General features: G+C 41.3%; 1 protein-coding gene across 1 annotated transcript in view; it reads right to left on the bottom strand.

The window, feature by feature from the left end:
- Positions 1-3,876: 3,876 nt before the first annotated feature.
- The window catches only part of CRTAM (cytotoxic and regulatory T cell molecule), a 29,016-nt gene continuing 17,048 nt past the window's right edge, over positions 3,877-15,844 (bottom strand). Inside the window, exons 7-12 of the mRNA XM_075280096.1 lie at positions 8,631-8,687; positions 8,476-8,535; positions 8,030-8,122; positions 7,757-7,891; positions 6,321-6,425; positions 3,877-3,965 (exon numbers count right to left, since the gene is read on the bottom strand). Coding sequence (XP_075136197.1) covers positions 3,910-3,965; positions 6,321-6,425; positions 7,757-7,891; positions 8,030-8,122; positions 8,476-8,535; positions 8,631-8,687 — 506 coding nt within the window. The 3' untranslated portion in view covers positions 3,877-3,909. The remainder of the gene's footprint in view (positions 3,966-6,320; positions 6,426-7,756; positions 7,892-8,029; positions 8,123-8,475; positions 8,536-8,630; positions 8,688-15,844) is intronic.

Below are 15,844 nucleotides of genomic sequence, written 5' to 3'. Positions count from 1 at the left end.
ATCAACGTATTCTAGAGAGAAATGTCCTGCCCAGTGTCAGAAAGCTTGGTCTCAGTTGTAGGTCATGGGTCTTTTAACAGGATAATGACCCAAAACACACAGCTAAAAACACCCAAGAATGGCTAAGAAAAAAAACATTGGACTATTCTGAAGTGGCCTTCTATGATCCCTGACCTAAGTCTTATTGAGCATCTTTGGCAGGTGCTGAAACATGCCGTCTGGAAAAGGCCCCCTTCACATCCGAGACAACTGGAGCAGTTTGCTCATGAGGAGTGGGGTAAAATACCTGCTGAGAGGTGCAGAAGTCTCATTGACAGTTACAGGAATCGTTTGATCAACAGGTGGTGCAACAAAATATTAAGTTAAGGGAACCATCATTTCTGTCCAGGCCTGTTTCAGGAGGTTTATTTTTTTAAAATTCTGTTGAAGCGAAAAGCAATGTCTGACTTTCATTTGTTGATTTTCATAGAATTAGTATTTATTATTACTTTTGTCAGATTCAAGTTATTTCTGTGACCATTGTGGGTTTTTCTTTCGTTAAACGAGGGGGACCAACAATTTTGTCCACCTTATAAGATAAGATAATCCTTTAATAGTCCCACATTGGGGAAATTTCAGCATGTTACAGCAGCATAGTAATACAGGTACAGGATAATACACAGTAATATAATACAATCACGCATATGCTGAGAAGAGAAGATATACTAGGAGTCCATAGCAGCTAAGGAAGAACGGAAGAGAAAGAGGAAGACTTCAGAGTCATAATCATTAGTTCTCTGTGCGGAGTGATCTTCGCTTGGTCTGATGTAGATTATACAGCCTGGTCGCGGTTGGAAGGAAGGACCTGAGATAGCGCTCCTTCTCACACTTGGGGTGAAGCAGACGGTCACTTACAGTACTGCCAAGTCCCATCAAGGTCCCATACATGGGGTGGGATTTGTTCTCCCGCATGGAGGTCACCACAGACAGTATCCTTCTGTCACCCACCACCTGTACTGGGTCCAAGGGGCTCTCCAGGACAGAGCTGGCCCTCCTGATTAGCCTGTCAAGTCTATTTCTGTCCCTGGTTGATATACTGCTCCCCCAGCAGGCCACACCGAAAAAGATGGCTGAAGCAACCACAGAGTTGAAGAAGGCCCTAAGAAGTGTCCCCTGGATTCCGAAGGCCCTCAGCCTCCTGAGCAGGTAGAGCCTGCTGTGGCCCTTTCTGTGCAGCGCCTCCAGGTGATCAGCCCAGTCTAGTTTATTGTTGAGGATCACGCCCAGATACTTATAGGTCTTGACTATCTCAATACATGTTCCTTGGATCTCCACTGGGGTCAGAGCACCTCTCCGTTTACTAAAGTCCACTACCATCTCTTTGGTCTTCCCAGCATTAATCCTGAGCTGGTTCTGCTGGCACCATTCAACAAAATCCCGGTTTAAGTCTCTGTATTCCCTATCGTCGCCATCAGTGATAAGGCCTACTATAGAGTCATAGGAGTACTTCTGTAAGTAACAGCTGGGTGAGTTGTGCCTAAAGTCAGCAGTGTACAGTGTGAAGAGAAATGGGGCAAGAACTGTACCTTGTGGTGCCCCCGTACTACAGATCACAGTGTCAGACACACTGTCCTGGGCTCTCACATACTGAGGGCGGTTTGTCAGGTAGTCTAGGATCCAGTTGGACATGTGATGGTCCACACCACCAAGGTTCAGCTTCTCCCTCAGTAGTCCTGGCTGAATGGTGTTGAACGCACTGGAGAAATCAAAGAACATTATTCTCACAGTGTTCCCGGGTTTCTCCAGGTGAGAGAGAGCTCTATGAAGAAGGTGGATGATGGCGTCATCTACCCCAATGCCCGGCCGGTAGGCAAACTGGAGGGGGTCCAGAGCGGAGCTCACTAGGGGGCGTAGGTGTGTCGGGACCAGTCTCTTTAGGACCTTCATCAGGTGGGATGTCAGTGCTACAGGTCGGTAGTCATTGTAGCCCATCGGGTTGGGTTTCTTTGGGACTGGTACCACGCAAGATGTTTTCCACAGTCGAGGTACCACTCCCAGCTTTAGACTCATATTGTACATGTGCGTAATAATGCCACCTAGCTATTATAGACCTCTTTATAAATAGTTATAAATAAGTTTTCCCCTTATAATATCCTTCTTAGGGTGAGTTCACACGGAGTAAAGTGCTGCGTGAGGTGGCACGTAGACGCCGCGTGAGCTTTTGCGGGCTGTATATGCTCCCATTGATTTCAATGGGAGCCAGGATCGTATATGTGGTGCTATTTTGCGGCTCTGATTTTGCGGAAATCAATGGGAGCGTATACGGCCCCCAAAAGCTCACGCGGCGTCTACGTGCCACATCACGCGCCACTTTACTCCATGTGAACTCACCCTTATAAATATTAATTTCCCCTTATAACAGCATCCCTTTTATATAATAATTCCGCATATATATAACAGACTCCCCCTTATATATAATAGTGCCTTGCTTATAAATAATAGCTCCCTTATAGACAAGTCTTCCCCTTATAATAACCTCCTTATATATAATAGTTCCCTTTTATATAAAACAGTTTCCCTTTACAATCGCCCTCCTTATATATAACAGTTTCCCCCTTAAAACAGCCCGCTAATAATGTCCTGTAATGGTCCTCCCACATTATAATGGCCCTCACTCAGCATGATAACTCTTTACTTACTTGTCTTGCAATAAAATGCCCTTCCAGTCTCCCAACACATAGTTAAATGTCCCTGCAGTGGCCACTTATAATATAATGTCCACAATTGCCCAATTTTAATCAAATATAAAATATATTTATATATTGTGAGAAGGTGACAGGCAGAGTGCTGGCGTCACGGTATGTTTCCCCCAGGTTCCTTTTTCTTTTCTTTTTTTTTTTTTTTAATGTAGATTGTGAGCCCCACATAGAGCTCACAATGTACATTTTTCCCTATCAGTATGTCTTTGGAATATGGGATGGAAATCCATGCAAACACGGGAAGAACATACAAACTCCTTGCAGATGCTTTTGTGCCCTTGGCAGGATTTGAGCACCAGGACTCCAGTGCTGCAAGGCTGCAGTGCTAACCATTGTGGCCCCTTGTTTCCCCCAGATTCCTGACATATGTCTGGTCCAGGATGGATCTTGAATAAGCTGCAGCCCAGGTGTGGGTCATAGGCTCGTTACTGGGCCATAAAACCCTACAAAGCCTGCACTTCAGGGCAGATCCTGGGAGTAGAGGAGGCGCCTGGGTCTGTCCTGAAACAATGAGAGACTGGTGAGACGATACTGTGCTACTTTGTTTTGGTCGTGTGGTTGGTAGTAAGCCACACATATAGCTAGTTTTGTTACTGTTTAGTTAGCACTCAGACAAGCAGGGTTTTGTTTTGCCTTTTTGCCTGAAGTTAAGGCTGTATTATATTTTGCTTATCCTGTGCTTGATGTAAAGGTTTATTTATTTTGCTGTTTTTTAAGTAAACCAGTTTTTGCTGCAAGATTTGTGTTCCTGTCTCTGACTGGTTGGGTTCGCACCACTGCTTGTACTGAGCTACTTTCCCCACAATATATATATATATAATATGTATAATAATATACCAGCATAGCATTTTTTAACATTATTGTCATAGTAACATATGCAAACACATTGTTTGTACTTTTGCACATTTTTACTGAAAAATAAAACAGACCCATTTAACAAATCCACTAAAAAAACCTGAGAATTTTTATTTTTTTTATGTTTTTTTTTTTACATGGCTTAACAACCACTTGTAATCCATAAAATCCCAATAATGAGCGACAGATATTCAGAACCTTAAAAAAAAATCTATATAAATACTTTATTATTATATACATATATAAAACACATAGACAGTCACTGTACAGGGTAAAGATGTTTCTCCAGATTGTGGTGTGCAGGCTCCCGGCCACTTTACATGGACACTTGGTTGTTGTACTGGATTCCAGTGACTTTATGGTTGCCATTTGCTGTGGAGGGAGATACAAACAAATGTCTGATATCAGTGACCTCTGTGCTCATGGAGCTGTGCTGGAGACACAATGGCAGCCCCGCTGAGCCACGTTTCATGCAAATGTCTTAATTACTGTTTCTACACCAAGTATTTAATCTTTACCTAAGAAACATTGTTTATTAGTAAATATAACAGGAGGAGGCCTCCCAAGATTTACAGGAGCTTACCTATAATGACAATTCTCCAACTTTCCAAAGTTATTTAATGTCCGTTGTTCCATCGGTTACAGGATAAGAGCAAAGGACATTAAATGACAGATGCAGACAGAGCCCCAGAAAGTATATTGGAAAATTGTACAACTTTTCATTATACAAACAATAACATATGTCTCTCAATATTGGTCTGAAAGTGACCAAACCCTTTAATGTTCATTGCTGTCATCCTATGATGGATGAAAGCAACGGACATTAATAATGGTATGGTATACATAACCTAATATTTCTCACAGCTGAGGGTTTGTTACAAACTTACAATATTATTCAATCTTGATTTCCTCTGTAAGGTTAGCAGCCTGGCCTTCAGACTGAAACACTTAGTCCTGTGATCCCTCGCCTAAGTGGTGCTGATGGGGGGGGTTCACTTATGAAACCTTTGCAATGGGCCCATCAATGTGTTTAAACAGCCCTGATGGGATGCCAAGAATGACAGGCGACCAGGAAGCATAACAATCCAAGTAGATGAGGACTGGTGAGGAGAGTATTTCTTACTTTATAACACTGAAATACACTATTAGGGCACAGGAGAGATTTGTGCGGCTGTCTTTAGCTCACAGAGGATTATCTACGCATGATATAATTGTAACAAACTCTCAGATGTCAGATGTATTAGGTCAGTAAGCAATTTTAGCCCTTCAGTGTAAATATTTTCTTTTAGACGGATTACATAAATCCACCCCCAAAGATTTTATCCATTGACATCAGTGTTCATAAACATTTTCTAATTCTTTATTAGAACGCTATAGAATTATCTAATATAAAATTATTAAGTTTCATTTATGTAGCATGTCACACAGCCTTTTAAAGGGCTTTTCCAGGCAAATGATATTGATGACCCATCCATCTTGTTCATGGGACCCCCGCTGATGAGCTGCTCTCACCATCTGCTATATGGAGAACAGAGCCAGAAGCAGATAGCTCTGTTCTGCATGTAGTGACTGCACTGAGCTACCTGCAGCTCAGCTTCTATACAAGTGAATGGGAACAGTAGTAGTAGTAGTAGTAGTAGTAGTAGTAGTAGTAGTAGGCACAATGTGATAATATCACTCACATCATGCCTGCAGCTCTCTGAAGCCTCCGGAAGCAGAAACAGCAGACAGAACAGTAGGGGAGCAAGGTGAGGTGAGTATTAGTGTTCTTTTTCATGTTTGGTTGGTACCAGTAGAGGGACATAATATTTGGGGGCAACTGTAGGGGGACATTAAAAGGTGGGGGCAGCTAGAGTGGAGACATTAAGCTATGGGGGTAGATGGAGAGGGACATTAATCTGGTGGAAGCTGTGGGGATATCTGGAGGGAGACATTAACCCCTTTCCGACATCCGCCATACTATTACGGCAAACACCAGGTCCCCAACATTAATATTCACCTCGGTATGCGTACTATGCTTCTTTCTGGGCAGGGGCCTCCCCTTTCATCTCCCCCCCTACCCCTGACATATGCTCTCTGGCCCTGATAACCCCTTTTATTATTCCTGGCTGTTCGTTCCTGGTTGTTCACCTTTTTACTCCCTTAACTTCGTAATTTCTACTGTCTGAATTAACATTGTTCTATTTTTGTATTATGCTATGTACATTTTGCATTATTGATTGTTTTTACTACTGTCATTTCCTCGCTTGTATGTTTGTATTTTAAGCCACTATACAATAAGTATCCTTGAAACTAAAGACGGCGGCCACCATAGCTACCAAGTCTCTGCTATAATGTACAGCGGAGACCCAGAGCTAATGCCCACCATCAAAGTCCAAAGTTAAACTGAAGGTAACTGAAGGGGGACATCAAACTGTGGAGGTAGTTGGTAGGGGACATTAAACTGGAGGCAACTGGAGGTGGACATAAATTGTAGGGGTAACTGGAGGGGGACATTAAACTGTGGGTGCCCCAGGAGAAGGACTTTATACTGTTGGGGCAATTCGAGGCAGGCGTTATAATGTGGGGGAATATCATGTTAGTGCGAGGAATAGGGGGAAACAAAGTAGAAGCGGGCGGGGATAAATTTTCCCCTGCACATGCCATTCTTCTTTCTGTCCTTTGAAAGTTGGGAGGTAAGCAGTTATAAAATGGCTGACATGGTACCAATAAGAACTTGCGCTATACCTGGCGCAGCTGTAGCTGCGATGACGTTCTTGTTCTGACTGGACATCTCCTCATTATTAGATCGAGATCTCGTGCTTTCCAGTGTCTGTTCTGATGTTTCATTTTCTGGACAAAGGACAAAATAAAATAGACTCTGAGTCACTGAGTTACAGTAAAGTTTATAACCCTTCATTACAGAACATTCTCCCTGGAACATTCCACTTCCATACAGACACCATAAGAGAACCTGCCAACCATAAAGCTTGTGGATAATTCATGGAACAGGAGAAACCTTGTCATCAGTCCATTGTGTGCTGCAGCAGAGAATGGCGAGCAGCAGGTGTATGCAGAGTGAGCTACATAGACATGGTCGGAGCATAGAATTCCCAGCTGCAGCCCCGACTTCACGTCTCATTCATTAATTTCCACAAACTCAGCTCATTTGCTGATTGTGTCAGGTTGGTGGATTTAATCGAAAGTTTTGTCCTTTAAAAGGTGGAAATATAAACAGGCCTCGTCCATTAATTAATTATAATCCCATTAGTGGAGTCGGGAGCTGGGTAAGGCCCGCGCTGCCTCACTCATTACTGCACCTCATCCCCAAGACATTGTGGGGCTTTTAATGCCTGATTCTTAAAGAGACGGTTTCCAAATTTTAAATTAAAGGCCATAAAATACATCCTTGTAAATTAGTGAAAGATTTTTAAGTGGAGGAGAGCGCTATCTGTGAAGATCACAACAATTAGTGCGCCTGAATTATCTCTGCTTCATATGATGGAAGATTATAGTGCGCATTGTAATCAGTTAAACAAAGAAAGAATCAGAAGAAATAACTGATAGAAAAATATTTAGAAATAAATGTATAATAACAACGTAGCTTTAATCATTATTAATATTAGTAATATATTAGTTGTTCATTTTTTTTCAAATAACAATCATAATGATAATTATTAATTATTATTACTAAACTATTCACACTTAAATCAATCATGGCACACGATAGGGTCTTAGTGTAAAACTAAATCTGGAGCCAAGGTTATAGCCATAAGGCGTGCAGAGGTAGCATCAGGTCTTGGAACTTAAGGGAACCCAATGGCCTCTCTACAATATAGACACCAGTACTATAGATGGCACATGGTAAGTGGGGGCCACATAACAAAATTTGCATTGGTGCCCACGCGCTTCTGGCAGGGGACCACACATCACATGCAATTATACATGTGGTACAGGAGAGGAAAAATTTTAAAATGACATTATAAAATACCACTGCAAGTCTAATACATCATGGTGCCTTTTTTGTGCAGGACATTTGAGTGGCTCTATCTTACAGTATATGAATGAGATCTTAGGAGGCCTCAAGTATCTGCCAACTATTGTGTCCTATCCTCTTTTCCTCTCCTGTAATTTTATGTCAATTCATACATCTGTAAAATGTGCCAGCTCCAGACGTCTCTGACCTTTCTTCCAGGTATAATGCGCTTTTCTGAGCTTTAACAGGAACAAATACACAATCACCAGCAAGACACAAAGCATTAGAGACACCAAGACCAGTATGAAGGTACGGTAAGATTCCCTTCTGGAAGACTCCACATCTGAAAAACAAGGACAGAAGCTTCAGTGCCCATGGAACTATCGAGATATCCTCTGGTCTTGTATGAACACGAGTGAAATAAGATTTGGCATTGTGAACTATAGAAAAGCTGTGATGATGGTCGTATTCTGTCACTTACCCCGGTGTGTGGTGTTATTAGAATTTCCTGTTATAGTAACATCAGTAACCAGCGAGGAGTTCTCTTCAGACAATACAGTAAATGTCGACATTTCTAAAAACAAGCAAACTCAAACAATGAGTAAAACAAGAAATAACAAATAACCAGCCAGTCTAATGTCCCTTATAAGGTCAACAAAATGACTGTCCTGAAATACTTTGTGCTGAATTGGGCTCTGTTCCTTACATGTATTACTCTGTGGCCTTCCACCCTCCTCACATCATGGCCATGCCTCCATCAAAAGCAGCCCAAACATTAAAACATTCACGTCCACTTGATTTATTTATCATTGCTCGCCATAGCTTTTGTTGTGTCTGAACAGATTCGTAGAGAATATGTCTACTCAATGCCTCCTATTTTAAAACCCTGTCTCCAGTGTGATGTCATTCTGCACATGGAGATATTACCTGCAGATATCCATCCATCATCAACTCCTTCTGTTGTGTCCCTCCCTGTGGTTTCTGCAGCTATAAGGTGTTCTATAAAATGATACACAAAGTTATTAGATTGTAATTTTTGGAAAATAAATGTTGTAAAATCCCCAGAAATCACAGAATTTTACCAGTGGATGACATTTCATTGATTGTGCTGGTGGGATAAACATCAGTTGTATCTGGAGCTGATGAAGATGTTTCTTCTACTAGAAAAATACAAAAATAAATAAAAATATATTATAAAATAGTATTATTGTTTCTAAACATTTAATATTAAACAAATAAACTTTAAAGGAGAACAGAACGATAACAAGCCCTGGAAGGAGGAGCACAAGGAGAAGAGAAGAAACTGGAGAGACAAGGGATAAGGAAGAGAAGGAACAAGAGGAGGCAAGGGATGAAGAGAAGAGGAAGAGCAAAAGGAGATGTGGTAGAGTGATAGCAAAGGAGGAGCAAGATGAGAGGAAGAGCAAAATAAGTGGAGAAACAAGAGGAATGGAGGAAGGGCAGGATGATAGGAGAAGAGGAAAAGGAGAAGAGGAAAAGCAGAAGAAAGGGGCAAGAAGAGAGAGGAATAGGAACAAGAGACTCTATGGAGAAGTGAGAGAAGATTCACATTCTGATGATTCTCTTAATGCTGTTTATTGAGCACTGGTTTTATGTTCCTGGTTTCCTCCTGATGTCTTCAGGAATCTGTAGATGTCTTATTGTGTGTTTTCCTTCCTCTACATTTTTTCTGTTTATATACTGTCTTTAATGGGGGCAGAGTCCTCTCAGTGCAATGTTAGTGCTGAGATTGAGACCAAATATCTACTCCTATCCCCTCTCCTCACACAGTATTGCAGTCACACTCTTAAGAAGTTGATGGAAATTATAATGTCATCCTCTGCATGAAGTGTATTAGCAACCAGTCTCTGTACATCAATAGACCATGCACATGGTATTCAAGTGGTGAAATCTTTGTTGGTGCTTTCCCCATATACGAGTGAAAGTCAAAACTTTATCCTATTACTGGAGGTTGTATCGAAATATAAGTACTTGTTTCATGAAGATTATTTTATTCAATTGCAGGGTACTGCCATGGGCTCTAATGTAATACCTACATATACTGATATATATATATATATATATATATATATATATATATATATATATATATATATATATATATCAACAGTTGTTTATAACTTGTTTTGTTCTGACAGTAACCATCCCAGAAAGATGTTGAGGAGTCTCCCAGACAGTCTGTTCATGAGCGTGAAAAGGGTGACTAGTAATATAAAAGCAGTTGAGCAAGGGTTAGATAAAATGCAAGGGAAGTTTGAGGTGAGGGGTTATTTATCACGTATTATAAAAACACAAAAGGATAAAATAGATGTTACGACCAGAAGTGAGATACTTGAGACTGGTAGAATTACAGAAAAAGACAATTGTATACATTTGTTTACAAACTATAATGAACAGCAACTGCGTGGCAATATGACTGGTAGACATTGGCCCACGGTGGGGGAATGTTTTCAATGTCCCTGAGTTTCAAAATCTCCCACTTTTTTCTTATCACAGGTCTTCCAGTTTGAAGGACAAATTGGTGAAGTCATAAACTGGTTCTAATAAGAGAAGTCTACAAGCAAGCTTGGCTTCTTGGCTAAACTCAGATTGGGGTAATTTCCTTGTTTAGGCTAGGTAAGCTGTGCATTGATGCAAAATTTTATACATCCAACTACACATGAGATATTTCAAATCAGATATTTTCTCACTTGCAATTCTGCTCATGTGATTTCCCTTTTTCATAGTCCCAATGTGTTCATTACACTGTTATTACATGTTTGCTACTTGTTATATGTTAATGTTTTCAGAAAAGTATTACACGTTTTGTTATACACATGGTTATTTCCTTTGTGTGTTTTGGAACAATACAAAATAATCAGAGAAAAAAAAGTCAAAAATTATATAATTTCACAGAAAACTCCAAAGATGAGCCGGACAAAATTACTGGCACCCTCAACTTAATATTTGGTTGCACACCCTTTGGGAAAAATAACTGAAATCAATCACTTCCTATAACCATAAACAAGCTTCTTACACCTATGAGCTGGAATTTTGGATCCCTCTTCTCTATTGTAAACTGCTCCAGGTCACTGATATTTGGAGGGCGCCTTCTCTTCTCCCAACAGCAAATGTAAGGCCCCATTCACACGGGGTAAGAGGGGGCGGATTTTGGCGCAGAATCTATGTCATAATCCGCCCCCTCACAATAGCGATCTATGTAGACCGTGAACGGTATGTTGCTGCTCACAGGAAAAAGAAGCGAGTTGCCCTTCCTTCAAGTGGATTCCGCGTCTGATTCAGCCGCAGCGTCCGCCTTGCGACAACATCCTCTGGGCTAGGCTCATTCATTTGGGCCTAATCCGGAGTGGAAAGCCGCGACAGGATGCCGTGCACTGCATCGGCATCCCGTCGCGGCAGCCACGACGGAACATGCACCGCGGAATCACCATGTGAATTAGCCCTAAGATCTCTTCACAGGTGTTCAATGGGATATAGATCCGGACTCATTGCTGGCCACTTCAGAACTCTGCAGCACTTTGCTTCCATCCATTACTGGGGGCTTTTGAAGTAAGTTTGGGGTCATTGTTTTGCTGGAAGACCCATGACCTATGATGCAAACCCAGCATTCTGATACTGGGCCCTACACTGAGACCTAAAATCCTTTGGTAATCTTCAGATTTCATGATTCCTTGCACACAGTCAAGGGACCCAGTGCAAGAGGTAGCAAAACAACCCCAAAACATCTCCAAAACCTCCACCATATTTGATGTTGGTACTGTGTTCTTTCATTACCAAAAAGCTCTGACTTGGTCTCTTCTGTCCACAAGACATTTTCCTAAAAGGATTTTGGCTCACGCATGAACATTTTGGCAAACTGCAATCTAACTTTTTTTTTATCTCTCTTCATTTCATTCAAATTTCGACAGATAGTTTGCACTGATGAACCCTGAACCTGCAGGACATTGTTGCACATCATGGACAAAGGAACATCAAGATCTCTGGAGATGGACTTGTAACCTTGAGATTGTTGATGGGATTTTTATAATGGCCACACCTGTTACTTGCCACAGGTGAATTTTAACAAGACTCACATGTTTGAAACAAAGTTATTTACCCCCAATTTTGAAAAGGTGCCAACAACTTTATTTTGGTCCATTTTTGGATTGTTGTGTGAAATTATGTCCAATTTGCCTTTTTTCTCAGTTTTTTTTTTGTGTTGTTCCAATACATAAAAAGAAAATAAACGTGTGTAACAAAACATGTGTAACGGCAATAATTTTCTGGGATAAATACTTCATTTTCTGGAAAAATTTCAGGGGTACTAACACTTATGGCCATGACTGTACATACAAATATATATCCAGACATACATAGGAAAGTAATAAAGTTACGCACATTATTTGTAAAATCTGCCTAATAATACTGTCTAATAATGCTTATTTATCACACTTGTGTCTCCACTGGAGATTCAGCTGATTCTTTACTAGTAGTTACTCCTGCTGGTCGCTTCTAACGTAACACTTGCAGTACACCGCTCTATGATCCGCCAAATTACTTTCAATTAATTTACTAACTATTTGTTTCAACCGAGCAATTACTGAATGCAATCAGCCGTTTGTGGGCTGTCATCGGGAGCGAGGTTCTTTTATCTGCCTGGTCTAGACGCATTCAAGTCCCCATCTGGTGCACATTAAAGGTGATGCACATGAAAGGCGGATTCTGTTTTATGACAAATTAATTTAATTGAACTTGAAGCTCTCGGAGAGAATGCAAAAGAGAATATTATGATGGTTAAATATCAGGAAAGTACAGGAGGAGGAGGTAGAATAAGCACTGCAAATGCCGAATTGTGCTGGGTGGAACCTCCATATAAGATAGAACAATTATATGCTAGGGTGGAACTGAAGTACAGCCCCTTCCCAACCACTGGGGATCTCTTACTAGCCATGGGATAATATGTTTGGAATCAGGATAGTTTCTGTGGTTCAATGTACCGCATTCTGCATCCAACCTAAAATATTTCAGTGTGATTTGTAGCATGTTTTACCACTATTAAATCCATTACACAATATACATCTATTGAAAAGAAGGGATTTTAATGAATTGGATGTGCTTAAAGAGATTAACACCCCCAATCCAACCTCAGTACCACTTATGTGTTGTCCAATGGTTTTCTGCCCAAGACCCGCAATTAACTTTTATTCTATTTTCCAATTAGGTCCTGCAAGTCATTGGCTGAGGCTCGGTTCATATCTGCACTTGCCACTCCATACGTGGATTCCAGTCCCCTCTCTGTGTGAAAAATGTGGAGAGAAAAGTGCTCTTTTCTCTCCACATTTTTCGCCCTTTTCGGGCGAAAACTGAATGGAAACAAACAAATGGAAATGGGGTCCACGGGTTTCCTAAGGTATCTGCTTCTTTATTTGGATTAGGTTTCCGTTTGGGGGACCCCAAGTGGACCCCCCCCGAACAGAAATCCGAGCGCAGATGTGAACCAAGCCTTACAAAACAAGTCAAGCTCTCCAAGCACCAACACAACCCAACCCTATACTGTAATTGCTGTGACTGCCCGCATGGTGTGACATTAGCAAGGCTGAGGGACATCAATAGCATAGGGGCCATGTTGGTTGTTTCATTAGCTCTCCACTCCTATGACTTAAAACTGTGAAGTAAAAGTTTATTTTCGGAGGACAGAGTTGGTACTTGGGCAATATTATGGACATTGCTAACACACCAGAATCCAAATGCCAATGACTGTTTTGGGGTAAAGTAAATCTAACAGGTTCCCTTTAGGCTAAGGCCCCAGGTAGCGAAACGCAGCTAAAAAATGCTGCAGGGAACGCAGAAAAAATGCATTGCGTCTTTTTCCAGCTGTGTTCTTCATCAGGTTCCCAACACCAGCATGGTTTTGGATATCGCAGCATGTCAATTATACCTACGGCAATGCTGGCAGTTTCTCATAGGTATAACTGAAGCAGAAAGTCTGCAGAGGAAAACTCTGCAAACTTTCTGTTTAAAGCGCTGCAGGAAGAACCGCTATGTGTTGCCGCTGCGGTTTTCCCCGCAGCGCTTATTTGCTGCGGGACATTCCGTGGGGCCTTAGCCTTAAAGGGGTTTTCCAGCCAGATAAGATTCATGGCTTGACCCCCCCTTAAGACTCAGGCATGACCCCCCCCCCCTCTGCCTGCTGTGGCTTGATTGACAGGTTTGTAACTTTAAGCAAGGGGGGGGGGGGGGAGGGGGAGACCAGAGGATACTTCTCCCTGTTTCTTATTCTATTTAAAACTATGTTTTTGCCAAAATGCTGCAGAGTTTTAGTGTAAAATATAGTTCTTTGCAATAAGGGGTACTATCACTGTTTTAGCCTGCCCGGGGTCAGAGCAGCATGAAACTGATGATAGGTTCCCTTTAATAAACCCTCCATATTGTAAGCGGCTTCTATTACACAGACCATAACCAGCATCTCAGGGGGATTTTTTTTAATGCATAAAGTGGCCAACCTGAAATGCCAAATACATTGTGTTTTTTGCAGGCACTAAGCGCTCTTTTGCTATTGATTTAAGTGGCGTGAAGCGAGTTGGGTTCAGCGCGAGCTCTAGGTGTTCAGCTCTCGTTCTGCCATTGATTGTTTTCAGGTGGTTTGGGCCCCACCAGCTGGGATTAAGCACATTTGCAGAAAATGAAAGCAATTTCACTCTAGAAATGTACGAGTTGACTGTGATGCCAATACCATTATCACTAATTCTGTACCCGGCTCCCTGCTCTGACCACTGACATGTCTGCAGCTCCCTCCTGACTCCGAGAGCCAAATGACAGGGGGTTTAGCCAGGCCTCAGAACTGCACATAATATACATTAACCCCTTCTGATCTGGGAGTTCCAGGAAATACAAAGCTTAAAAGCAGTTGCCATAGTATTTGAGGGCAACCCCCAAAATATTCATTGATTAAAGGGATATTCCGCATAGACTCTAAACTGCAGATGCATTCATGGCTTTGTATCATAGTGTATGCAGAAGTCGAATTTTAATATAAAAGCTAATGTATCTAAAAGTTAATATATCTAAGCCTAATATGTGCTATTGCCTGCTGCGTCTAAGTATGTGATACTTTCTGCTAGGCATGATCTAAACCTATCAATAGTGATACTGTCTGCTAGCTGCTGTATCTAATCCAGTAATGCATGATGCTGCCTTAGAGAACCTCTTCCCGCCATAACCTTGTATGTTTAATACTTGGTCATTATAAGCTATTTAGTAGTCAGAATGAATTAGATCTGTAAAATTCCTGCCTCATTTTGTAATTAATTATCATCTTTACTCCTGACACAGTGATGTCTACAGCTGTCTACAGTGTATAACCTGGGCTTCCTACTAACTAGATGGTGCCATCTGGTGGCCACTACAGAAACTGCAGCTTAAGCTAGAACTCCACTGGGGAACTCATCAATGTTCTACCCCCTATCCACAAAAGACATGTTGAAAAAAATATATATATTGAATTGTGGTAAATTTAAACATCTATTTTTATTTCTGTCCCACTTTGCAAAAGCGCTACATTTTACATTACCTGCAAAATGGATGGGATAAGCCGGAAAAAATTTTAAAAACTCGCTGCGGAATTGCAATTTCAAAAAGGTTGTGTTTTTGCAAATTGCAACACGTCAATTATACCTACAAAATGCTGTTGTTTTCTGTATAGGTATAATAGAGGCAGAAAGTCTGTAGAGGAAAACTCTGCGGACATTCTGTAGCAAAGTAATTATAAAGATAACATAAAGAAAGCACTTGTAAGGGGTATTCACACGGAGTATGGTGGTGCTGAGTCTGCCACGATAACTCGCGGTAGAATCAGCGCTGATAAAAAGACTCCCATTGACTTCAATGGGTTCCATGCGTCAAACGGAGCCCAGTCAATGTGAGTCTTTTTATCAGTGCTGATTCTGCCGCGAGTTATCGTAGCAGAATCAGCACCACTTTACTCCGTGTGAATGCCCCCTAACATAGCTGCTAGACAATGTGTTGGATGTGTGAAAATTGGATATTCCATGGATGGCATTTGTGTGCTGTCTGCGATTTTCACGAACCCATAGACTTTAATGGGTGTGATTGGTCTGCAAACCGGACCTAAAAAGAGCATGCTTTATTTTTTACTGTGTATCAATAGCACATGAGAAAAAAAAGGATGTATACTAAGATTCATGTGCAAACAATAGCACTCTGTGCTGTCCTAAATGTGCTGCTGGAGAACACAGACAACGCATGTCCATGAAAAATGAACGTCCAAGGCCTTAAG

The sequence above is a fragment of the Leptodactylus fuscus genome, chromosome 6, assembly GCF_031893055.1.
Source record: "Leptodactylus fuscus isolate aLepFus1 chromosome 6, aLepFus1.hap2, whole genome shotgun sequence".
Classification (NCBI taxonomy): Eukaryota; Metazoa; Chordata; class Amphibia; order Anura; family Leptodactylidae; genus Leptodactylus; species Leptodactylus fuscus.
This window is presented reverse-complemented; position numbering and strand designations above follow the sequence as displayed.